This window comes from Lotus japonicus, chromosome 6 (assembly GCF_012489685.1).
Source record: "Lotus japonicus ecotype B-129 chromosome 6, LjGifu_v1.2".
In the NCBI taxonomy this organism is placed as follows: Eukaryota; Viridiplantae; Streptophyta; class Magnoliopsida; order Fabales; family Fabaceae; genus Lotus; species Lotus japonicus.
Genome location: NC_080046.1, coordinates 12,771,911 through 12,798,205, shown reverse-complemented (window position 1 = coordinate 12,798,205; position 26,295 = coordinate 12,771,911). Strand labels below are relative to the sequence as shown.

Sequence of the window (26,295 nt, the reverse complement as noted above, 5' to 3'; positions counted from 1 at the left end):
TGGAAGACGATGGTAATGATGGTGGTGGTGGTGGTGGCAGCAGTGGTGGTGGAGGGTGATGATGGCGGAGATGGTGGCAATGGAGATAGCAATGGTGGCAGCAAATGTGGTAGTAGTGATGGAGGCGACATTAGTGACAAGGATGGAGGCGGTGGTGGTGGCAATGGTGGAGGGTGGTGGTGGATCTTATATTTTCATGTAACTTATACATCATACTCTTATCATGCCTTATCCATCATCATAGAGTAGATTAAATCATCCATCATTTTAATGTATACGAGTGAATTAATAGATAAGTTTATACAATATAATATTAACACCAAACAATGAATAAATCTATAATGTATTATATAAGCTTATACGACGCATCAAACCTCACTTAATTTTATTTCTTTTAGAGAGAGATTTTTCTTCTGAACATAAATATGAAATTATATAATGATTTGAATGACTTTATCCAGGGTTCCCTTAAAGTAATTTCCACACCTAACAGCCAGGACTTGCTGACCCTTATACCTCCTTCCTAGATTTGTAGTCACAAGTATGCATGACGTGGCCACCAAATCCTTCCAAGCCATCAAACTCAGTCACCACTCACCACTTTCTCTGAAATTTTCCAAATATACCTCCTGTAAATGGAGAGAAACAAGGTAAGAAGCATTTACATGATAGTAAAAACGTTGAATGGTAGAAAGGAAGTATACAACTTAAATGAGAATTCACACCATTATTTTGTGGGTAGAGTAAACTGATGTAATTAAGAAAAAACTATATTATAAAAACGAAAAGCACTGATTACCAAAGAAGCTGTTGAAAATGGAAAAGAAACTGGTCAAACTTGCAATAAAAGTGTAAGAAGGTAGCCGTAGGCAAGAATGAGATACAAAAGACAAGAGAAGAAAGTGTGTGAGGCATGAGACTTGTGGGAGAGAGGTTGAAGTTTGTCATATTGTAAGGAGAAAATAGTGTGATGCCTCCTTGTGTTGACTTCGACGTCTGTGCCATTGTTTCCCTTTCTAATGGATTCAATTTCCAGAATTAATCTAAAAGATGAAAAATCTGTAAGTTTGACATGTAAACGATGTAAGTACATAATCAACAAAGATAGCTATCAGTTCCTATGGAAATTTATGCAAAATAAAAAAAGGAAATGGTGAGAGTTTCATAATTAATCTTAATAAAAAAACATTACAAAAAAAAAACTTAATCTGATAACTAACAAAAATAACAAAATATTCAATCTTAATCTTTAACTAAAACATATTTCTCATCTTCTTTATTTATGATTAACGCCTTCTGTAAACAAAACAAAAAAATTAACGCCTTCTTCATTGTCTTCTTCTTCTTATCTCCTCATCCACCTTGTTCCTCCTCTTCTTCGTAACCCAAACCCAGAAATCCTAACCCAAAAACCAGAAAATGAGTTGGTGGTGATGGTGGATTTGGGGTTTTTGGTTTCAGATGAGGGTGGGGGTGGGGGTTGATGTCGCTGGAGAAGGGAACCCTAGAGAAGAAGAGATCGCAGAAATCAGAGAAGGATCAACCGTTGGAGAAAGCAGATCCTCTCTCGCACAATCGCTCCCTCACCCCAATCTTCAAAGCAGATTCGCCATGTTTATGATCAAGAGAAGAAGAAGAAGATATCAAGGCATGAGAAGAAGTGGATGCGGCAAACAAAACAGAGCATATCAGATGCGCCTTCTTGTGCCTCACTTTGCCTCTCCCTTTTCTTCATTTTCTCGTTCTGTGGTGGTTGAAGGTTTTGTTTTGGGGAACAGTTGTGGTGGTTGAAGGTTATGGGTTGGGGCGGTTGATTTCTGGGCTTAAAAGTGTAGTTTGATATTACATTTCCTGAATTTCCATGTTCTATTTTCGTTTGTAGACCTGAGTTTTGAAAAGTTTGGGTTTCGGTTTGTTGTTTTCTGATATGAGTTTTGGTTGTGGCTGGGTTTTGGAAGAGAAAAGAGAGGAGTTGGAGGTGGTTTTCATGGAGGGAATGGTGGAGCACGGCTTGGCCATGGCTGGTGTTGGTGCTGAGGATGGTGGTTGTGGGTTTTGGCTTCAGGGTGGTGGTGGTGGCTTGAGGGTTTAGATTCCAAAAAAATTTAATTGTTTTTTCCTGGAAGAAGATGATGAATGAAGAAGATGAGGGATTGAAAATCAATGTTGGTTAGGTTAGTGTTAAGTTAGATTAATTTGAATAAGAAAGAGACACCTAAGCATTAAAAATAAAAAAGAAATTCACGTGGAAATGATGATTGTGCAAAATAAGAGCCACATAAGCACATAACACGGGTAGAGACTTATTTAGATTAATTTTTTTTTCAAGCATCCCGAATCGGAAAAACATTTTTTAGGGACTTATTTTTATATGTCATACAATTTGAGGGACCTTTAGAGTATTTAAGCATAGCAAATTCTCTTCTCTAAAGTGCATCAACAACTTCTGCCTCAGATGTATAATTCCCCTAAACTGATGGTAGAGAATTAAAACAATAAAAAAACCACAACACAATCCACAAGCTTTGCATGTTACGTTCAACTTTCTCTTAGTTGCTGCAATAAAAGTTGGTGCTGTATTTTCTTTTATTGGGTGCTGCAACTTGTTTTTGATGTTGGGTATTGTTGCTGGTTTGTGCGCTGGGCCATGATGTGTGTTTTGTTGGAATTGCAAGGAGGGTGGACTTAGAATTGCTGCTAACATTTTTGCAGCACTTATGCTTTTATTGTTTTTAGTTTTCCTCTGTATTTGTTTTGTTATTTTACTTTTTTCTCATGCATTGGGTTGAAGTACCCCTGTACTTCTTGACCCCTGTACTTCTTGATCAATGCAAATTTGGCTTATCTAAAAAAAAGTTCAACTTTCCCTTTTATACTATAATTAGTAGTCGATGATGTCATATTTATATTTTTAATTTTTTAATAATTTAAAATATTAAATAATTTCATATTTTTGAAAATAATTCATTTACATTAAAGTATAATGATTTTTTAGTCATAATGGCGCTAACACTTAACAATTCTCTAATTCCTATCTCAAGTGCTCAAAATAGACTTTTCCGTATAAACAGACTAGTCCCCGTAAGATAGCTCAAGTGGTAGGAATTGAGGGACATATGAGTTGGGTACGGGGAGGTCCAGGGATCGATCCCTGACGGGTGCAATTTATCTTTCCGATGTATAAAAAAAAAAAAAGATAAACAGAACTATCTTCAACTTGCCACATTTATGTCTACTTTTTGACTTGAATTCTTCAATCCCTTGTGAACTTCTTCAGTACTAACACTTGAATTAAATTTCATAAATTTTTGTTACTACATACTACTCGCTCTATTGAACTTCTTCAGTACTAACACTTGAATTAAATTTCATAAATTTTTGTTACTACATACTACTCGCTCTCGCTCTGTTCCTAATTATAAGATTTAATACAAAAAATTGCGCTTATTAAGAAAACATTAAATATGTTTAATTAGTGTATTGGTTTTTTAAAAATGCATACATTCTTCCATATTTACCATTTGTCATTTTCTCTCACTAATTAGTGGTAGGTGGTAATTAAAACTTTGGAATTGAAAACACACAATTAATGTAAGAGGTATATATGGAAGAGTAGAATATTTTTTGCTAGATTATTGTAGTCTTATATTTAGGAACATGAAAAATCTAAAACTAAGTCTTATAATTAGGAACATAGAGGAGTATTATAATTATTGATTACCATATTAAATTTCTTAGATTCTGGTTATTATAACTATGATGATTCTAATCGATCATTAAATTCCTATTTATGACACAATATTTCTTTACATTAACTTCCATAAATTTAAGTAATTATAGAGTAATGTATTTTATAGAAAATATCAATTTAAATTACTTAAAAATATCAGAAATAATAGAAAGTGAAAAAGAAGCAAGAATGGAGTGTGATACCATTGGCAGTAGAATCCTATAAATAGAACAACAACAATCACATGGAAACAGAGTTGTTGCTTCTCTCCCATTCTCTCTCTCTCATCTCAATCGTCACTCACGTCTCTTTCTGATTCTTCAATTCAATTACTTCAATTTCTCAATTTCAATTCTCTGCTCTGTCAAGAACGCAAGATCACCCTCTTCACCCACCTTAATTTCCAAATCCGGCGTCGTTTTTGGGAATTAGGGTTTGGTCGATGCACGATTTAGGGTTTTTTTCATTGCAAAAATGGGAGAATTGAAGGTGAAACCATGGGAAGTGTCATCGTCATCGTCGTCGCGTTGGATCAGCGAAACGGTGAATGGGTCTCACGAATTGACGATAAAGGGCTATTCTTTGGCCAAAGGAATGGGTCCTGGCAGGTACATCACCAGTGACACGTTCAGCGTTGGTGGCTACGATTGGGCTATCTACTTCTACCCTGATGGGAAGAATCCTGAAGACAATTCTGTGTATGTCTCAGTTTTCATAGCACTGGCTAGCGATGGTGTTGATGTTAGGGCTCTGTTCAAATTGACATTGATGGATCAAACCAACAAGGGTAACCATAAGGTTCATAGCCACTTCGATCGACCCTTGGAGAGTGGCCCTTATAGTTTGAAGTACAGAGGTAGCATGTGGTAATGATGAATTGCTCTGGGGTGGGGTTTGGGGGTTTGGGGATTTGGGGTTTAGGGTTTTCAATTTTATTCTAATGCAATTGGATTGGATTGACTGTTTGGTATTTGTGTTTTAGGGGTTACAAGCGGTTTTTTCGGAGGTCGCTGTTGGAAAGTTCTGAGTATTTGAAGAATGATTGCCTTGTGATGCACTGCACTGTTGGTGTGGTGAAGACTCGTTTCGAGGGATCTAGACCTGGTGTTGTAGTGCCTACGTCGGCCATGGGTTTGGATTTTAAGGAATTGTTCGAGTCTGAGGTGGGCTGTGACATAGTTTTCAAGGTTAAGAGTGAAAGCTTCAAGGCTCATAAGGTTGTTCTCGCTGCCCGGTCGCCTGTGTTTAGGGCGCAGTTTTTTGGACCCGTTGGGGATCCTAAGCAAGAGGAAGCTGTGGTGGAGGATATAGAGCCCTTTATCTTCAAGGTAGTTAGTGATATTTGAATTGTGAAATAATTCAGCACTTTCTTACAGCATAAGGAATAGCATTCTTACTCGCATTTGTGATGTATGTACACTGAAACTTCAATTAGAATGTTTATTAGTTATCTCTGGGTCTATATGCTTTTGTTTTTGAAGTGGTCAGTTGTATCTTACCACAGAAGTTGTTTGGAGTGGAATAAAACCGTTTAAGTTATTTCCATCAAAATAAACAGAAAAAAAAAGATTCTAAGTTCCAGCCTTTCAGTGGAGAATGTTGTATGTTAAGAAAATGAAAAGTTCGCTTGAGTCTTTTGTTGAATTATTAGAGCTCTTTATGTCAATAATGATCTCATACTCTCATTCTATTCTAATACATGGTGTAGAATGTTGTATGTTCAAAAAACGGAGAAGTTCGCTTGAGTCTTTTGTTGAATACTGAGAGGTCTTTATGTCAATTATGATTTCATATTCTTATTCAATTCTACTGTGGGTAGTTTTTGAAGTTTTTGTTCTTTCATACTTTCTTGTTTAGCAATTGATGGAATGAGTGGAAATTTTTTTATTTGTTTTATCCAGGCAATGCTTCTCTTCATTTACTCGGACAAACTTCCTGACATCTATGAGGTTATGGGCTCAGTACCCATGTGTTCATATGCTGTTATGATGCAGCATCTCGTGGCTGCTGCTGATCTCTATAATATTGATAGACTAAAGCTGTTATGTGAATCGAAACTGTGTGACGAGATTACTATTGACAATGTGGCCACATCACTTGCCTTGGCCGAGCAACACCACTGTCCGCAGCTTAAGGCAATCTGTTTGAAATTTATTGCAAATCCATCAAACTTGGGAGGTGCGTATTGTTTTAGAATATGAATGTAAATTTTCTTGGGTGTTGAAGCTTAAGATTTAGATTCTCTTAATGGAATATTGCTTGTACTCTTAAAGTTTCCTTACGCTCTAAATAAATTATATTTTCATGTTTCTTAGTTTTGTTAAGACTTAAGAGTATGTTTGTTTAATGTTCAAAAGAGTGCAAACTGAAAATCTCCATCCTGAGACAATTTTGATGAAATGAAAAAATTCCTCCTTTGATCAAACGAATGTTGTGACCCCAACACAAACAGACCCTAAGCTGTTAGCACATGTTAGCATTAAGGATTATGTTAAGAGTTAGGGTTAGATGTAGAGTCTATGGGCCAGGCCCATATGTACTTTGTACTACATGTTGTACTACTCTTAACCTAGTATTATATATATGAGGGAGGCTGCACCTTGCAGTGTATCCCATTACAATATCTCTTTCTCTCTCTCTTAGTCTTTTCTCTTTACATGGTATCAAGAGCCTAGGTTCTCAACCTTCCTAGGTCAGCCGTCACAGCCGTCAACCTGAAAAAAAATCCGAAAAAAAAAAAAAAAAAAATTCCCCCCCTTCCAGCCACTTCAGAAAGGGCCGACCAAGGTTGCTGGGGGTAGGAAAAATTTTTTGGCGGCCGGATCTTGAAGAAATCGGCAGAATGCCGAAATCGCGGTTTATGTGAGTAATCGCGAAGGTGCTGTTTCGGAGCCAGATAGCGTACGTTTCAGGTACAGAGCAGGGCGTCTTTGCTCTCTGAGGAACGCCCAATGATTTTCACAGCCGTCGGTGGTGATTTGGTGACGTTTCAACGTGCGACGGTGTGTTTCGGTGTGCTCTACAGGTGGAAACGTGCGTTTTCTGTTAGTAACCAGCGTTCATATTGTTCGCTGAGTATTGAGTTTCTTTTATTTCTTTAGTGATTCCTCTCTGAGATATGGCTGAAGACAACTTTAAGACAAATGGTGAAGGGAAGACCCCAGTCACCGAGTTCATGACTACTTCGTCCAAACTCACCGACATCAAGCTTGATGGGGATGGTGAGAACTATGTGGAGTGGAAGTATTTGGTGGAGGTCAGCCTTGGAGGAATGGGAAAGGATGAGCATTTGACGGGGTCTTGTCCTACAAACGCAACGGCAGCGGCGAAATGGAAGATGGATGATAAACGCATTCTGGCGTTATTGGTGAATTCTGTTGATAAGCGGACACAATCTGTGATTTCTCATTGTCAAACAGTGAAGGAGTTATGGGAGTTTCTCCAATTTATTTTTGGGAAAGCTGATAATTTGAATCGCATCTATGCTCTGTTGCAGCAGATATTTCGTCCGAAACAGGACAAGCGTAAGTTGATGGATTATTTTCTGGAATTCAAGAAATATGCTGAGGAACTGACTTCTCTCCTATCTTGCAAGACAAAAGAGGATATGCTAGCCCAACAGAAGAAATTGATAGCATTGAGTTGGTTATCTAGCCTTGATCAGGAGTTTGAGGTGGTCCGGTCTCAGATTTTGTCGAGCAAGCAGGTGGATACTCTCACTGATGTCTTCTCTCGAGTCATGCAGTCCTCTTTTGAGAAGCCCAAACCTGCTCCAGATGTTGATACTTCAGATCGCTCTGCTTTAGCGGCCCATTCAGGCTTTCGTGGCGGACGTGGTGGTGGCCGAGGAGGTCGTGGTGGTGCTAGAGGTCGTGGTGGACGTTCCGGACAGATCCAATGTTATAGTTGTGGAGAACTGGGTCATTACAAGAATCAATGTCCCAATTCTCAACAGCACCAACAACATTTTCAACAGTCAGCTCCTAATCGCTTTGCCAACAACGTTTCCCAGTCAGATGTTATCCAAACACAACCAGAAAAGCGTACAGTGGTTATGAGTGATGATGAGTTTGCCAGATATACACAGTTTCAGATCTCACAGCAGTCAGCCTCACCTTCCTCCTCCACAGCTACCTTTGTCCAAACAGGTAATCCTACTGTGTGTCTATCCTCTACCTCACGGCGTTGGATCATTGATTCCGGCGCTACTGATCATATGACAGGGGATTCAGGTATTTTTTCGTCATTTAGTTCCTCTAGTATTCATTCGTCTGTAACCCTTGCTGATGGGTCCATTGTTCGTGTTAAGGGGAGTGGGTGTACCACCCCAGTTTCTACCTTACCTATGTCCTCTGTGCTATATTTACCTCAGTTTCCTTGTAATCTTCTCTCCATTAGCAAAATAACCCGTTCATTAAAGTGTTCAGTAACCTTCTTTCCGGATTCTTGTGTGTTTCAGGATCTGTCGACACAGAGGATTATTGGTAGAGGAAGAGAATCTGATGGACTGTATCTACTAGACGAAGGAGTCTCGAAGGCATCCACAGCTTATCGTACCAGTAGCGTGTCTCCTTTTCAGCTTCATTGTCGTCTCGGTCATCCATCTCTAGGAGTTCTTAGGAAGTTGTGTCCTCAATTGGAGTCCTTATCAAATTTTTCTTGTGAGTCTTGTCAGTTTGCTAAACATCATCGTAGTGTTTATTTACCTCGTTTGAATAAAAGAGCTATGTCTTTATTTCATATTGTCCACTCTGATGTATGGGGGCCATGCCCTGTAACTTCTAAATTAGGTTACAAGTATTTTGTCACATTTGTGGATGATTATTCTCGTGCAACATGGTTATATTTAATGAAATCCAGATCTGAGTTATTCACTATATTTTGCAACTTTTGTGCTGAAATTCGTACTCAATTTAACTGTCCAATACGTATCCTTCGTAGTGATAATGCCAAAGAGTACTTCTCTGCACCATTCCGTACTTTTATGGATAAACATGGCATGATTCATCAGTCTTCTTGCATTGTTACACCACAACAAAATGGGGTGGCTGAGCGTAAAAACCGGCATCTTATGGAAGTTGCTCGGGCTTTGATGTTTCAGATGAAAGTTCCGAAATGTTTTTGGGCTGATGCAGTTCTTACTGCTGCATATTTAATTAATCGCATGCCATCCACTGTGTTAAATGGTGTTATTCCTTATTCTGTCTTGTTTCCGTCATGTTCTTTGTTTCCTTTGCCTCCAAAAGTATTTGGTTGCACCTGTTTTGTTCTTGATGTCAGGCCTCAAGTGACTAAGTTGGATCCGAAGAAGTGTGTGTTCCTGGGTTACTCTCGTACCCAGAAAGGGTACCGGTGTTTCTCTCCAGCTCTTGGTCGCTACCTTGTCTCTGCTGATGTTACATTCTTTGAGGACTGCTCCTTCTCGGGGTGGTTGCCCTCCTCTTTCCCGGTATGTGAGTCAGAAGACACCTTCTTAACTTATATCACTACTTCCCCTGCTCCACAGACTACTACTGGTACAGGTTTCCAATTTTATGAGAAGACATATAGTCGCAGGCCGAAGAGTAGTGCTCCTCCACCGGATACTCAATCTCTACCTTCAATTCCTCTGGTGTCTTCAGACCCTCATGATAATTTGGACCTCCCTATAGCTTTACGTAAAGGTAAACGCACTTGCTCTTACCCCATCTCTTCTTATGTCACTTCCAATAAATTGTCACCTGCCTCTAAGTCTTTTGTTGCTGCCTTAGATTCTGTGTCTGTGCCTAAGTCTCTTTCAGATGCCTTATCACATGCTGGTTGGAGGCAGGCTATGGAGGAGGAAATGCTGGCCCTTGAGCATAATGCGACTTGGGATTTGGTCCCTTTACCCGCAGGGAAACAAGCTGTTGGGTGTAAGTGGGTTTACACTACTAAAGTAAACCCTGATGGTTCTCTGGCTCGCCTGAAAGCTCGGTTGGTTGCTAAGGGATATGCTCAAACATATGGGGTCGACTACACTGATACTTTTTCCCCTGTTGCTAAATTGTCCTCTGTTCGCATTCTCATCTCTCTTGCTGCTACTAATCATTGGCCTTTGTTCCAGTTAGATGTGAAGAATGCATTTTTACATGGTGATTTACAGGATGAGGTATACATGGAGCAACCACCCGGGTTTGTTGCTCAGGGGGAGTGTGGGAAAGTGTGTCGACTCAAGAAATCATTGTATGGCCTAAAACAATCACCTAGGTCCTGGTTTGGATGATTCAGTGATGTTGTTATGGAGTTTGGTTTACGAAGAAGCGAGAGTGACCACACTGTGTTTTTCAAGCAAACTAATAAAGGCTGCATTTTATTGGTTGTTTATGTTGATGATATTGTGATTACAGGTAGTGATAGTGAAGGAATTGGCAACTTGAAGACTTTCCTTCACCAAAGATCTTGGAATTCTGAAATACTTTTTGGGCATTGAAGTTATGTACTCGAAGAATGGGATTATGATATCTCAGAGGAAGTATGTTTTGGATTTGCTAGCTGAGACTGGTCTTATGGGATCTAAACCATGTGAGACCCCTATGGAACCAGGAATGAAACTTACAGCAGAAGGAGTTCCTTTCTCTGACCCACAGCAATATAGAAGATTGGTGGGTAAGTTGAATTACTTGACAGTTACCAGACCAGATATTGCCTTCCCAGTGAGCGTTGTAAGTCAGTTTATGTCCTCCCCGACAGACGCACATTGGGAAGCATTGATTCGCATTGTCAGCTATCTGAAGAAAGCTCCAGGAAGAGGTATCGTGTACAGGGATCATGGACATATGCGAGTGGAGGCATTTTCAGATGCTGACTGGGCAGGATCTCCTATGGATAGAAAATCCACCACTGGCTATTGTGTATTTTTGGGAGGTAATTTAATTTCTTGGAAAAGCAAGAAGCAAAATGTGGTGGCACGATCTAGTGCAGAAGCTGAATATCGTGCTATGGCTCAAACTACTTGTGAACTTATGTGGGTAGGACAAATCTTGAGTGAGATGGGAATTGAGAGGATATCTCCAATGAAACTATGGTGTGATAATCAGGCTGCCCTACATATCTCATCAAATCCAGTTTTTCATGAAAGAACTAAACATATTGAGGTGGATTGCCATTTTATTCGTGAGAAACTTCAACAGAACCTTATATCTACTTCTTATGTTAGAACAGGCGATCAACTTGCAGATGTGTTTACAAAGGCTTTGAATGGGGTGCGTAATGATTTTATTTGTAACAAGCTGGGCATGATTAATATCTATGCTCCAGCTTGAGGGGGAGTGTTAGCATTAAGGATTATGTTAAGAGTTAGGGTTAGATGTAGAGTCTATGGGACAGGCCCATATGTACTTTGTACTACATGTTGTACTACTCTTAACCTAGTATTATATATATGAGGGAGGCTGCACCTTGCAGTGTATCCCATTACAATATCTCTTTCTCTCTCTCTTAGTCTTTTCTCTTTACAGCACAGATGTTAACGAGATCACTACATTACTTATTCAATTTACATAATTGCTTTGTTACTTATTCAGTAAGAAGGGTGTACAAAGATTCAAAATTTGAAGTTCATCAAGAGCCATTTTCTTAACCTTTTTTGGGTTCCCATGTTCTCTGAAGTACTTTTGAAAAGTAATTTTGTTCATTTGGTTTTACCCTATTTTTTTTCAGTTATGTCAATTTACACTTCATTTAGATTTGGTCTCTCCCCCCTTTCACTCTTTCCTCGCACTCTCTCTCTCTCTCTGCACCATAACTCATCAATTAAAATAATAATAATCGGGAGAGATATGTACCTGTGTTTATGACATGGAGCCATGTTCTATGCTGTGATAGTTACAATTATATTATTTAAGGATATCATTTCTCATAATGAGATCACTACATTACTTATTCAATTTACATAAGGGCTAGGGACATAAGGGTTGGGTGGGATGAAGGGTGAAGGGTCCCGGGTTCGAACCCGGAGGAGGGATTAATTTACTAACATTTGCCTATCAAAAAAAAAAACTTATTCAATTTACATAATTGCTTTGTTGTTTATTCAGTGAGAAGGGTGTACAAAGCTTCAAAATTTGAAGTTCATTAAGAGCCATTCTTTTAACCTTTTTTGGGTTCCCATGTTCTCTGAAGTACTTTTGAAATGTAATTTTGTTCATTTGGTTTTACCCTATTATTTTTGCAGTTATGTCAATTTACACTTCATTTAAACTTGGTCTCTCCCCCCTTTCACTCTTTACTCGCATTCTCTCTCTCTCTCTCTCTCTCTCTCTCTCTCTCTCTATCACACACAAACTCATAATTTTATTTGTTCACCTACTCGCATATTCTATTAATATTAGTTTTTTTTTCTATTTAAGTTCACTTGACTTCGTTAATATCATGATAATTTTTGTTTTCCACATCCTATGACTAAACTCATGTCGTTACATTTTTCTTCTTCATTATCCATTAATAAATTTATAACAAAGAATTGATATCATAAAATAAAAGGAAATAGTATTCGTGTGTGTGCAACTACAGATATTATAATGTTGTGTATTGATTGGTTTAGTAGAGTAGTTAACCTGTAAAGTGAATTTATCATGCAATAGCCATGGTCAATCAATTTGTTGTACATATGAAAATTCTCCACTTCCCCTAAGCTTTTCATTTTTCATTTGTTCTTTTCTTCATATCTCACCATATATCCAGATGGAGCAGTTTCAAAAGATAATTCTAAAATTCTTATGTGTGTAATGCTAAGTTCTTATGCAAAGTTGAATTTCCATTACTTGAAATTATTGCTAGATGGGGGTAATGAGGTTTCTTCCATTCTCTGCTTGCTTCTCCTTACAGAACTGGCTAAATTGTCAACAGTGAGTCATTGCTTTGATATTCGTAGGTTTATTCTTAGAATAAATATTGTCATGTTGTGACAGGTAAGAGGTGTGAATGAGAAGAAAATTATTATTGTTCAAGAATAGTAATGAACTACAGTTACTGGTAATTTGAGTGCACCAGTATTCTCCTAAAATTCCCTGAGACAGTCTAGATACCCTCCTATTTCTCTCTCTCCCTCTTTATTTATAATCTCTTCTCACTCTCTCTAGCTAATTCATCAACTAGCTAACTGTTACGCTAACAGTTAACTGATGCTAGCTAACTCACTTCCTGTAACTAAACCATAACAACTATTAGTTTGTTAGTTACAATAACAACCTCCCCTTAGGAGGCCTAATTCCTATCATGTTGTTCTTCAGGAACTCAAAGTTTTTCAGGTTTTGCATCTTGTAATTTAACATTTTCAACTTGTAATCTTAGGAACAATGTTTTCTTCTTGTTCTTTAGAAACTTAATATTTTATTGCTAGTGCCTTTTAGGAATAATTAAAATATGAGCTTTTGAAGATTCAGTGATGATTATTGTGCATCCTGCAGCTGTTATGCAGTCCAAAGCTTTTCTAGATTTGAAAGAGAGCTGCCCCTCAATGTTGCTAGAATTGTTGGAGACATTTGCATCAGCGGATGACAACCCAAGCCAGAACCTGAGCAGGAAGAGAAGTAGCAGCAGCATTTACGGGCAAGATTTAGCTGATGCGTTTGCCGCTGAATCAGCTCATCCAAATGGCAGGCGGGTCAGGAGACGGACGTAAGAGAGTAGTTTAAAATCTAGATCTGCAACTCTGAAGTTGTGGTATGGATAGCCCCCTAGTTGTGGAACTGCCTGTCAAACACAAGAGAGTAGTTTAAAATCTGATTTGCAACTCTGAAGTTGAGGTATGGATAGCCCCCTAGTTGTGGAACTGCCTGTCAATATGTGATTCACCATTTTTGTTTCACCTGATCCAAGAGCATTTATATGTGTAGTTTCTGGGCTTCCCAGCTTGTCTAGAAGGGCCACTTTGGACAGCATTTTCAATGGTAGATTGACATTAGAACACGTCTAATGTAGGGTGTATCTTGTTTGATGACTTTAATAAAAAGTAAATAGCAGATATATTTGTTTTCAACCATCTCTTGTAATTTTCGTTTTTAAGCTATGTAGCTTAATGGTTTTTTTTGGAAAGTATATAAGATTAATGGTAGTACTTCCCCATTTCACTTCTCCGGGAATACCAGGATTTAGAGGGAAGGTGCCAGTGTTAAAGATGAACTTAAACCACTGGGTTGCGTATGTCTTGGCTATGCTTTAATTTTAACATGTGAGGGAAATGTGTTGACTATTTTGTCACCACCAATCATATGAGTGTGTGTTCTATAGAGCGTTGCTAACTCTTCTCGATTAGTTTCACCAACACAATTCATGGATGCTAGCCCTTGAACTTGTCACTATGCTCTGAACTAGACGGTGAATTACTGGACATAATCCAACCGTGAGTGGTGGCGACATGAGTGAAAAAAAGAGAGGAGAGGAGGTGGGTGGTGGTCACATATTGGTGATAATGAGATGTAAAGATGAAAAAAAAGGTAAAGATAATGAGATGTAAAGATGAAAAAAAGGTAAAGAAAAAGAGCGCGAAAAAAAAAAAAAACAGAAAAGGGAAAAGATGCTAACCAAAATTATATCTATAAACAAGAGAAGCTATTTGCAACTGTTCAGTAAAAGAGTGTTATAACATGTGTGTTGGTCCACTATAAGGCAACGTGTGATTTTCTATTTGTTGCTTTATCAGATTTTTTTTTTGCCCTTTTTTTCTACAAATATGTTAAATTTGATTTCACTTTTCTGCACCAAATCAAATTAGGAGTTTACTTTACATGAATTTCCCCTACACTTTACATGAATTTCCCCTATATTTAGTTTACTCCAATTGGGAAGATCATGACAATGGTGCAATTGTGTTTCCAACTTATTTGTGAGTGTGAGTGTGAAGGATTTTCATAGCAAAGGAAGTGGCTAATTGGGACGATGAGTGGTCACCATTGCTCGATTCAAGGTTTTTTCCAGCCAAAGATCCGATTGCCAACCCAACTTCCTCCTCTCGCGAAATTTGTATCATCCAAATTGCCACCCATTTTTGCCTCCTTTGCTCTTACCTTTAATTTGTCAACTTTTAGGTTAAAAATGAATGACTATTACTGATTGTGGCTATTCTTTTTTCTCTCTGGAGGTACATGGATTCACAATGTCTGGTCTTGTATGATTTTAATTTATATTTGGTATTCAAAATGATATTTTTTAAATTTACTGTCTTAGCTGTGACGAGGAATCAATGTGAAGAACCTTGAATTTATTGGTTTCTTAACTGATTGGGTTCACACTTATTGAATCTATTTTTTCCCTCCTTTATTTTGAGGTCATTTGTAACCAACCATTTGGGTTTGAACTGCATTTCCTCTTCTATTTCTGCTGTGATATGGAAATAGTTATCACTTATCCCTTTTCTAGACGTTCGGTTTATATACACTGATCTCTATTTCTGCAGGTATCATAGTCATAGATAATATATGTGTATCATGCTTTTGAATGGTCCAACACGCACTGATTTGTATGCTCTTATATGTGTATCATGCTTTAGAAAAAATAGTTGTTGCTTCATGGAGTCTGTGAACTATATGGGTCGTGACTCATATTCGGGGCTTTGGTCGTGACTCACCCTCGGGGATCAGTTCTTGGCATGTTCGCAACAGTACATACGAGCAAGTATTCAGTCCACGAGCTATATAAGTCGTGACTCACCCTCATGGCTTGATTGTAACTCATCCCTTGCTCGGTCATCACGAGGATTTATCTGGGCAAGGAAAACTTTTTGCACTTCTGACTCTTCTTTTCCTCATTGCTTTTTTTTTCCCGACAAAGTCGCAAACTCGTGTGTGGTAACTCCTGACCACATGTTGATTTCCCTAATTGAGACGAATTTGATTCTGGTTAGAAGCTTCATCAGTAAGTGGCAAGTTGAGATAATTGCACGAAAATCGTTTAATGAGAGTTAGCCAAGAATGACATTGCAGGTTGTCGGTCAATCTACTCCGAGAAACTTGCAAACACAAACTTTCCTCAATCTTTGTTTCCAAGTTCCCGCATCTATTAATATATCTCAATAGTGGAACACGATCACCTGAAAAGATGGTTGAATTGTTACTATATGGGATGAGATCATTTTTCTGAGTTGAGGGCCTTTCAAACTTCAAAGAACAAAATTTCGATCAAGCTGCCTTAATCCATAAATACTCTTTTCACATTGTCGCAAACAGTGGTTGCTTCAACAACAATGGGTTCATCATGCTCAAGCTCGTCTTCATGGTAGTCCGTATCAGAGAAAGTCATGATAGGATTCCCTTGATTGGGATGTCTGAGGCGAATTCTTCTAACTGCCAAGGCTATGTGCATTATTGACTAGATATGCTCGCCTTAGTTTCAAATTTATTATTTGGAGAGGATAATCAATCATATCTCACTTCGTGACAATCAATACACTTTATATTGATAAGTTCCACAATTGATTTCTCAATCCAATTTTATATTGATTATGTAACAAAGTGATTTTTAAAAGAAATTGATTTAATAAATGACCTACTAATCACATCAGATGTTTAAATCAATGTTTATTGATTTTTTATTTATCTTTAACGAATGTCACTACCTCTTCCTCTTCGAAAAATAATAACTAAATAATTTACCATCCCTAAATTGCTTGCACAAAGACATTACTAGATTAAATGAATGTCTTACAATGTTTTAAAAGTTAAACTGTTCAATAAACAGATAAAATTACTTATACATAATTTCAACCATGATAAAATCATAAGATAATACAGATTTTAAAATTATTACTAAATATAAAATTAAATTAAGTAATATAAGGAAACTACGAACAAATACTAAATTAAAATAAGAATCGTGCTATATAATTTTACACAATAAAAAAACCATAACATTATTTGGATAAGAGAAAAAATTTAACCGGTTTAAACTGATTTTTGCTGCTAGTTTTTTTTTCCCATCAAACGGGTTTGTTCAAATTATTAACTCTAAAATCAGCCAGTTTCGAGAAATGGACCAATACTTGGCTGGTTTCTGAATCGACCAGCCGATTAAGTTTGGTTTCAATACCATGTTTTGTAAATTAAGTAAATCAGCTTAATAGGGAGGAACATTTCTATGATACTATCAGATTGACAACATATGCTAATTATCAAATGAGTAAAAACAATCTGCAGGCACACCTTTAGTCATATGACCGACGTGTTGATGGTATACTGAGAACAATTCATATAGAAGGTACAATATGCATCCATCAACAATAAACCACATCGAATTTGCGTTAGTAATCATCACCCTTTGATATAACTTCTTTGCATGTTGGTCGGAGTAGAATTGTATGCTCAAACTGTGATACATAGCTTCCTTTCACGTCACACAGAGGAGGGTAAGGCTGCGTGAAGGAGGAAAAATGAGTCTTCAGCCTCACAATCATCATTATAAACAGTGAAATTAAATCATGAAAGCAATGTGTTAAATTAAAGATAGCTAACATAAACTTTCAAACAAACACGGCCAAAAAGAAAACCTTCAAAAAGCGAACACCATTTTGGTGCTGCGTCATGTATTTGGATGTGACCACCTCAAAAATTCATAAGTTTTGTCAGACTCTGACATAGTTGGAGATAGCAATTTAGAATTTCATTCTGAACTGTTGGATCAGGGTCGTGCTGACGGTTAGCAGGGCAATGGTTGTGTAATTGAGCATGGTCGTGCTGCTTACTATGCGCAGGTAAAAAATGTGAATTCTATCTATTATGAACATAGAGACATGTCCTACGTCATTTATCTTGGTTTTGACACTTTTGAGGGCGGAGGAGAGAGGAAGAAGAAGAAACACCTCGGAGGCATATCGAGGTTGGAGAGGCTCCCTATGTTGATTTATCTCTTCCCATTTGTCTTAGATGTTGGCCATTAATCATCAATGAAGGTGACAAAGTATCTAAACCCAGGGTAGATTCGGTACAACTAGGACCTCAAACGTAAGAATAAATTAAAGCAAATGGAGATTTGGCTCGACCATCAACTCTATTTGGGAAAGGACGTGTATGTTTACCTAGATGACAAGACTCACAAGATAGTGTGGATAACTTGGACAAAGTGGATACCAATTTTTGTAACTTGGTAAGTCTAGGATGTCCCAACTGGAAAGTATTAAGAGAGAATTTGTAGCAATGCAAATGCGGGTCTAGCAAGAGTTGATAGAGACCGTTTGACTCATATTCTTTGCCAATTATCCGTCCTAAACTCCAGTCCTGTAGAAAAACTGAATCTTCAATAAAAGAAATGACACAATCAAGGGTGCAAGTCTAACAGCTAATAGAAAGAAAATTAAATGGGGTACCTAGAACGTATACAACCGAGTTAACAAAAAGAGAAGGAAAAGGATGAGTAGTACTAGTACCACATCTCTCGGATTGTGCTTGCGCACATTTGCTAAGGTAACGGAAGGTAGATAACCAAAGGTACAAATGTGAGAAAATAAAGATTTATTACCAAAGATGTGGTCAGAGGCACCAGAGTCCAGAATCCAAGGATCATAAGGAGACCCATAGAGACAAGCAACAGAAATACCAGTGTGCACAACAGAAGGGGTAGAACCACAAAAATGGCGTGGCTCAAACCATTTTAAGAAATCAGCATATGCATCAAGTGGTTTAAGAGAGTGTGACGGTCAATGCTCTGTAAACCACATCGAAAAATCAGCATGGGACATTAGCAGAGCACCAACACCGTTAGGTGAGATGTGGGAGAGTCCATAAGCCATGGCTCGCAAAGAGGAGCAACAAACACCAAAAAAATTGAGACAAAAACGTCAGATCTACACACCATAGCCAAAACCGAAGAAGTAACACAAGATCTGGAACAGGAAGAGAAAGGCGTGTCCGGCAAACCAAGCAGCGGCCTGAACGAAGTCAGGACGCGCTGCCACACGCAGGTGAAAGGAGTGGCGCGTAAAGTCACGCGCAGAGGAGGAGGAGGAGGCACGTCAGGACGCGTATGGAAGCCAATCAGGATGAAATCATCGGGGAGGGACCGACCTTTGCCGGACAATCCTTTTGAGGGTGGTTGGAGTCAATTCTCGGGGGGTGGCTGCGGCGGTAGTTGGGCAGCGGTGGTATTGGCCGGAAAAGGTTGTCGCACGACAAAGGTAGGAGCCGGAAACCGGAGATGAAACACGGTTTTCGGAAAAAAAATTGCACCGATAAACAGTGGGTCTACCGAGAATGCACGAATTAGGATTAGGATTAGGGTTGCCTCTTGTTAGGCTCTTGATACCATGTTAAATGAGAAGAATACAATAAGCATTGGTTGAATTCGTGTGTCTCAACTACACAAAGGAGTCTATTAAATATAATAGGTGCAATAAATGTACAATACCTTTGCTGCCCCATTTACAATGATTACGCTACCTATTTACGATTAATATAAGATATCCTACTTATTAACAAGATATCTAACATTGTCAAACAACTAATAATCCCAAAAGCTTAAGTTGTTAGGTAAGGGTCACATGAATGGTTTTATATTATATCTAACACGGCCGCAAGAGTCACTTAGGCTTGAAGCGTGGATAATGCCTAGTCTCACGTACCATGTGCTTAGATTCAACTTCTTTTATTAGAAGAATTAAGGGCATTAGGGGTCGAACTCTAGACCACTTGGTCATAAAGGCTCTGATCCCATGTCAAACAACATATTATCTCAAAAGCTTAAGTTGTTAGGTAAGGGTCACATGAATGGTTTTATATTATATTCTAACATCTTCTCCTAGCAATCATTACAAGATGCATTCAACTTTTTAATTTCCACCAAATTTCTTGATGTTTGTAAACCTAAAACATACCTGAACAATGCCCGCGTCACACAAGTTCTTCAATGCCATCAAGTATTTGGTTTCTCCAAGGCGATCTAAATACCGTCTACAAAAGGCCAAAGTAGAGAAGTTCTTATTAATAGTCGCTAGCAGTTGCTTAGCTCTAGGCAATCTAAGCGGGATATGACCAACGTCAAAGTTTTTCATGTAGTGGCTACATTCCAAGTCTTCTCGTACGTATCCTTTCCCTGAAAATAACATTTCATGATCAATCTCTTCATGCATATTTAAAAGACAATATTACAATCTCCAACAGAAGATACTCCAATTACCTGTTGACGCAAAGGTCTCAATAGCAAAGAATTCACCTTCTTCCATCTTTGTTTGCTCTCCTCCTTTCACAATAGGAACAGATTTTCCAGCATGGATTTGGTAGCGGCCTATGCTATGGCCATTCAAGTTCCGTATACTCTTAACTGCGATGACAGTCCCATTACAATATATATCACACCCAAAATGTTATTAAAATACTTGTAGATGTTACACTGGGATATGCAGATAAATATCATAAGTTATATGTTAATGGGGAAAATAATAATTTAGCCGTTATCATTTCTTTAAACCTAAATATTGACAAAATTGAGGCATATAGTTATGAAAAAAAGTGAACTCAACATCAAATGTACAAAACACGTGATTTGTTAGACAGGTAACTTTATAATATGTATAAAATCCAAGAATAAATAGCAAAGAAGAAACTGACAAGTTTACATTTCATGTGATGATAACAATATGTAAATTTACATTTACTCTATGGAATATAAGTGAAGAAATACATGAAAAACCCAAAAAATTACCACAAACATCCTTATAAATAGCATACCTTGATACACCTTCCCATTAATCTCAACCTCGTAAGATTCCATGACCTCTTGTATTGCGGCACCAACGTCACAAAGGCGCACATCAATTCCAGCTTCCTATAGATTTTAAGCCACATCATATTGGAGGAAGAAGCAAAATACAAAATGATCTAATTGATGCATACCCAACACATCACATCACACATATCAAACAAAAAGGTATTTGTTCATTATTTTTACATCAATAAACTTCAAAGCAAACACATACAAAAATAATCAGGTAAGAATATGATAGAAAATATAGATACAGATGTTAGCGATATTGCTTTCGATTATATATTAACAAGCATTTTTATTATTTCAGTTTTCGATATTGCTTTTGTTATTTATATAGTGTAGGTGGTGGATTTGGATCTTTATTTAATTTTACGAGCCTAGGCCTGAAGAGGATAGCCAAGTATAGAAGCTAAAATAAGACACTCGTGGAAGAGAGGTCACAAGGACAAGGGACAATAGTTGTTCTTCTCTACATTTATGAATCTTTACATCTAACCACTTTATTGCATTTGAATTTTCTTTTGCCATTATTATATCTCAAAATTGAGGATAAGATTACGTTTAGATAATCTAAGTTTCTGAATATTTGGTAGTCAACAACACAATCGCATCAATACTCTCTAGGTTGAGAAAGTGGACAATAATAATTGAATAACAAGATATGAATGAAGATCAACCTACAATGCAATAACGTCAAGCATTTTTCTAGGAAGTACCTTAATTCCTGTATTGGTGGCTTCACGAGAGGCTTCAAGCAGTGGATCAAACATTGGGTTGAATGCCACGGTAAAAGCACAGTCCACAATATATCCTACAAATAGAAGTAAAAACAAAACATTGAATGAAATTAGATTGAAATTGCGCACCAATAACTAGAATTATCCCAAAAATACAAAATAGATAAAAAAGTTATTCATGCACACTACCATCCACATGGGTGCCAAAATCTAACTTCATCACATCATCATACTGAAGTACAGTTTTATCTCCCGAATTTGGGGTCCAATGAGCAGCAACCCTGGAGAAGTAGTTTCATCACAAAAAATCTAGAAAGAAACCACAAATCCACAACACCAAAGGAGTTTTTCTACCAGGCAAGACCAGGTACATTGATCAAATGTCATCACTGTGTTATGGCAAGAACCAATACTAACTAGAGGCCATTTAAATCTAAAACCTTTTTAATTAATTGTCTCCTAGTCCTCTAATTATTCGACCTATTCTTCATTTGATGAACTCTTCTAATTGTGCATCTTTTGGTCTTCTTCTCACATGTCCAAACCACTTGAGGCTCAATTCTACCATCTTTTCTTCAATAGGTATCACTCATACTTTCTCTATAATATATTCATTTCTGATCTTATATTGAGAGAGATACCGTTTGCCCAACCAACATTCTCATTTTTGCACCACTAATCTTATGCTCTTGTTGATCCTTTATTTGCAACATTCAATAGCATAAAACAAGAAACCCACAAAACATAATAGAAAAATTGATAACTGATGGATAAAAGGCTACCAATTTAAGGAGCATCCTGTGGGGAATGCAATGCCTGCTTGCAGACCGTCCTCTGATATTAGCTTACGAACAGTATTCTCCAATGTTTCACACAAGTCAGTCATCAGCATTCCAGGCTTTAAAATGCCCTTTATATATTTGCGGACCTGCTCAGACATAGAGAAACAAATATTTGTTGAGTTCCTGCTAAAACACCAAGTTTTATCGAAGTACACGTGCATTTTATAATAACTCTTCATTAGAATTAAAATAAATTGAGGTCAGACAAAAGGAGAATTCGACATGAAGAAATCGAGAAAATAAGAAAGTCTTTCCACGTGTTGAAATTTAAGGAAGTATGAGGAATGATAATGCAGAGAGAGAGAGAGAGAGAGAAAATTCTACAAGGAAAGCAAATTTAACATTGAAACAATGTTAACGATAAATTCTTGCCATATTTTTTAAAATACTTTGTTATCCCTAAATTCTAGAAGAATGAAAAGTTGGGGGTCTGACCCATATTAATTTTTCATCCAGTCTTCATGGTTTGTTTCCTACTAACTATCCAAACAAAGATAATTTAATGCACAAATTTTAACCTGACGATGAACTTCTGCTGCTCGACGAACCGAATTATATAGTGGTTTCTGAAGGCGCTCCAGCTCTCTCTTTTCCTCTGACGTAGTTCTCCATAGGTTACTAATACAGAGATTCCAACATGAATACGCAGAAATTTGAAAGCTCACACAGAATATGCGAAACAAAATGAGATATGCATAAAAAAAACAAATATATACTATAGTGGGAACATGAGATCCAAATAGTTGATAGTGTTGTTCACCACAGCATGTGTTTAATCTGTGCACAAAATTTGTTTGGTAAGTAATTCCACTCACATCTATATACTTAAGTGGGAACATAAGATCCAAATAGTTGATAGTGTTGTTCACCACAGCATGTGTTTAATCTGTGCACAACTTTGTTTGATAAGTAATTCCACTCACATTTGTTTGATAAGTAATTCCACTCACATCTACCTTATGAAGTTGACCATGAAAACTAATCTTAGCATTGTATGCTTCTTTTCTTCATTTGGTTTTATTCAGATTTGATCTGTCTCAATAGATTTTAAGAGGATTTATGGGTGAACAAAATGAAGATAATCTTTTGTGTTAGTTTCTATTCGCTCCCAAGATTCTAACACTATAAGAAATTTGCATTGTTCTTTTCAAAATCCTATTGACACAAAAGCTTTGGAACCATAACATAAACTCTTGGTGAGTAAAGCTAATCTAATTGCCGTTCAGAGAGATTTATTTCACTAAAAGCTTTGGTTGGTCAAACTGCTTCCTCTGTTATGATATATCTTTATTTTTCCCTTGACTATTTAAAAAATCAAATAAAAGGGAAAAACAGGGGGACATAATTCACTTACTCAAATTCAATTCAAATATGGAAGGAAAATGTCAGATATTGCTAAAATTTATTCATCATCAACTTACTCATCTTTGTACTGCTGAATTTCACCTTCAGGAAAATCTCCAGATGGGAAAAGATCAATAACAGGAATTGTTGGTGGATCAGTCTGCTGAAGGAGTTCTTTCTTTTTCCTGCCCACAAAGATAAAATCAGAACTTTATAAAAAAATCACAATTGGAAAAATAATCATCAGGGCCAAAAGAAGTCCTCACTTGTTTTTAGCCTTCTTTTTTTTCTTCTTTGTAACTTCTGTTGAAAGAAAAATGCATTTAAATTTAACATTAATAATGTAATAAGTGCACAATATTACATGCCCAGAATAAATAGTTCACCAAAATAACATCACAAATTCACAGACTATGATCGTAAGTTCATAATCGCATCACTAATAAGTAGATTTATGTTCCTTACCAGAGTAGAGAAATGCTCACACAGGATTATATGGTTAATTACTAGGGATCCGTGTTTTCATGTTCTGACCAAGTTCTTTTTAGAAATAAGCATACCAGGTATTAAAACTGATAAAACCCTTATGTTCACATCTTTATACATTGTTGATCTTTATATGAGGCTCCAACATACACTGCTATCTAAAGGAATATCATAGAACATTGAAAAAACTTAAGAATGCAGCAAGGATGCTCAATCTCTTTGGTCTCTACACATAAGATATAGCTACTATCCTCAACAAGGCCACAACAGAACAAAAAAGAGAGGCCAGAAACATAATCCTAGCCCGTAACAAGTTTAAGAAGCAAGAAGATACAAAAGATGCGAGCAATTCAACTTCAAGCAATAGACAAAAGAACAGCAAAAAGAACACGATGCCACAAAAAAAGTGTTGTCAGACTTTAACCTGTCTACCAAATGCTACTCTAGCCACCTACTTCTTGATGAAATTAAACCTCTAGATTGTGTGATGAGAAACTGCTCCAGCCTCCAAGGCATAAGGATACAGACCCCGTAATATGCAATGACTTAAAAGAACTTATTCGATGATAAAATTGTGATGAGAATTAAACCTCATTTTCCTTGATAAAAGGATTCACCCAAATGCTACACCCAGTAATTTGGAAGAACTTAAAAAGAACTTATTCCATGATATGATGATAATATAGTGACCTAACAAGGCCCACATAAACAGGGACCTGTTTCAACAATTACATATATGATATACCATACATGAGAGGAGAATAGCTATGAACGTATTTAGGCAATATGCAATTCGAATTATCGTATTAAGTAATGCAATCGTGTTGACCTTGTAAAGTGCAGATTTCATAATAGGCTTAGCAAGAAGGAATTACTTTTCAATGATGACAGCATCCCAGTTAGGGTGGCCCATGAGGAAATTCTTTTAGTCTAGTGTGGAACAACCATCTTTTTTAACTGTGAGGTGCGCATGAACAAAGCAATTGTTTTTCAAATAATTGGGCAAAATAATCACGTCCCTTTCCTTTAGAATATACAAAAATATGTCACTACTCACTAGTAATTCAGAGCAAATATAAGTTTACATGTTGAACCATATGGATTGTAAAGAATTTAGTGCATGCAAGACCAGAAAGAAAATTATAGGAGAGAAAAGAGAGAGGAGTTAGAAGCTCAGTAATCGGAACAGAGTCAAAATTCTGTTGAATCAATCACTTTGAATTTGCCAACACAAAGATATAGTTAGCGCTTTAGCTCTAACAATCTAACAGATCCAAATAATAATAATAATAATAAAAACAATAATAATAATGTATTCTCATTGAGCTATAAAACATGCACAACAAAAGTAGTATTACCTTTACCATCATCTTCCTCTTTTTGTGAAGGCAGAGAAAGATCACCAGCCCCTTCTAGTTCTACATGAGTTGGATCCTCTGAAGTTCCATTTTCTTCTAGTAAATTCTCTGAATGAGATTTTTCCTCCGCCATGAATGAACACCTGCATGCATGCTTGATCAAATTACACTGTGGTCTATATAATAAAGCATTTTCACTACACGACGCAACTGACAAGTCTTGTAGAACCAGTAGAAAATGAATAACAAACAAGTATAAACCCACATAATTCAAAGAACATGCCTGAATGAAGTGCGGTGATGAAATCTTCTGACGGAGCGGCGGCGAGGGATTTGGGGAAAACTGGCTCGTAGAGATGAAGAATGTAGGAAATTAGGGTATTTGGATCCTCTCTTTCATTTCAAATAAAAATATTGTCAATATTATTTTGCACACATTTTTTGAATATTTATTTTAAAATGTCATATTGAAATAAAAATATATTATTCACAAATTTGAGTATACTTTTTTTTTAAATGAATTTGAGTATACTTAAAATATGATATTCTGTATATTCACGTTAATATACACTAAAAAAAAATCCTAACCAAAATTATATCTATAATAAACACTACAAAGGGAGAAGCTATTTCACTAATTTTTTATATATCTATTATTTTCTCATCACATTTCTCTCATCTTCTTTAATCATATCAATTATCATATCTCTATAGGGTGTGATTATAGTCTATACAGTGTGAATAAATAATTTTCCTAACAATAATTACTATGTTATAAATGAAACGAAGTCTTTCCCAATCAAATGATACGACTCACAAAAAGACACTAACATCAAACATCATATGGTGTTAAGTCACCATACCTGTAAGACACATACCACTTCTTCACATGATTGTGAAGACAAACATCCAACGGTTCTAGCCACTTCTGAGTTTGCATTACTTGATTACTTTTTGAGAAAATGTTGCATTATTTTTCTTGTTCTACCGTAGACAAAAGTGTACATATAATTGACGATAACGATTCACTTATCATTCATCTTATCCTGGGCCCAACCACACCAATTATTACTCAGCCATTATCAACC

General features: G+C 37.0%; 2 protein-coding genes across 3 annotated transcripts; one reads left to right on the top strand and one right to left on the bottom strand.

The window, feature by feature from the left end:
• Nucleotides 1-3,973: 3,973 nt before the first annotated feature.
• Nucleotides 3,974-13,730, top strand: LOC130723904 (BTB/POZ and MATH domain-containing protein 3). The gene is made up of 4 exons (XM_057575046.1): nucleotides 3,974-4,596; nucleotides 4,713-5,058; nucleotides 5,632-5,908; nucleotides 13,159-13,730. The coding sequence occupies exons 1-4, from the start codon at nucleotides 4,205-4,207 to the stop codon at nucleotides 13,371-13,373; spliced, it is 1,230 nt and encodes a 409-aa protein (XP_057431029.1). The 5' UTR covers nucleotides 3,974-4,204; the 3' UTR covers nucleotides 13,374-13,730.
• Nucleotides 13,731-16,706: 2,976 nt separating this feature from the next.
• On the bottom strand, nucleotides 16,707-25,645 carry LOC130723342 (methionine aminopeptidase 2B-like). Of its 2 annotated transcripts, none has more exons than XM_057574346.1 (12): nucleotides 25,491-25,645; nucleotides 25,208-25,350; nucleotides 23,630-23,666; nucleotides 23,441-23,548; nucleotides 22,538-22,637; nucleotides 21,960-22,105; nucleotides 21,367-21,458; nucleotides 21,157-21,251; nucleotides 20,404-20,500; nucleotides 19,853-19,996; nucleotides 19,551-19,768; nucleotides 16,707-17,096 (listed from the first exon to the last, which is right to left on the bottom strand). In XM_057574346.1, the coding sequence occupies exons 2-12, from the start codon at nucleotides 25,338-25,340 to the stop codon at nucleotides 16,986-16,988; spliced, it is 1,281 nt and encodes a 426-aa protein (XP_057430329.1). In that variant the 5' UTR covers nucleotides 25,341-25,350; nucleotides 25,491-25,645; the 3' UTR covers nucleotides 16,707-16,985. The 2 variants fall into 2 exon arrangements, with proteins under 2 accessions (XP_057430329.1, XP_057430328.1); XM_057574345.1 differs by having other exon boundaries at nucleotides 25,473-25,591.
• Between the last annotated feature and the right edge of the window lie 650 nt (nucleotides 25,646-26,295).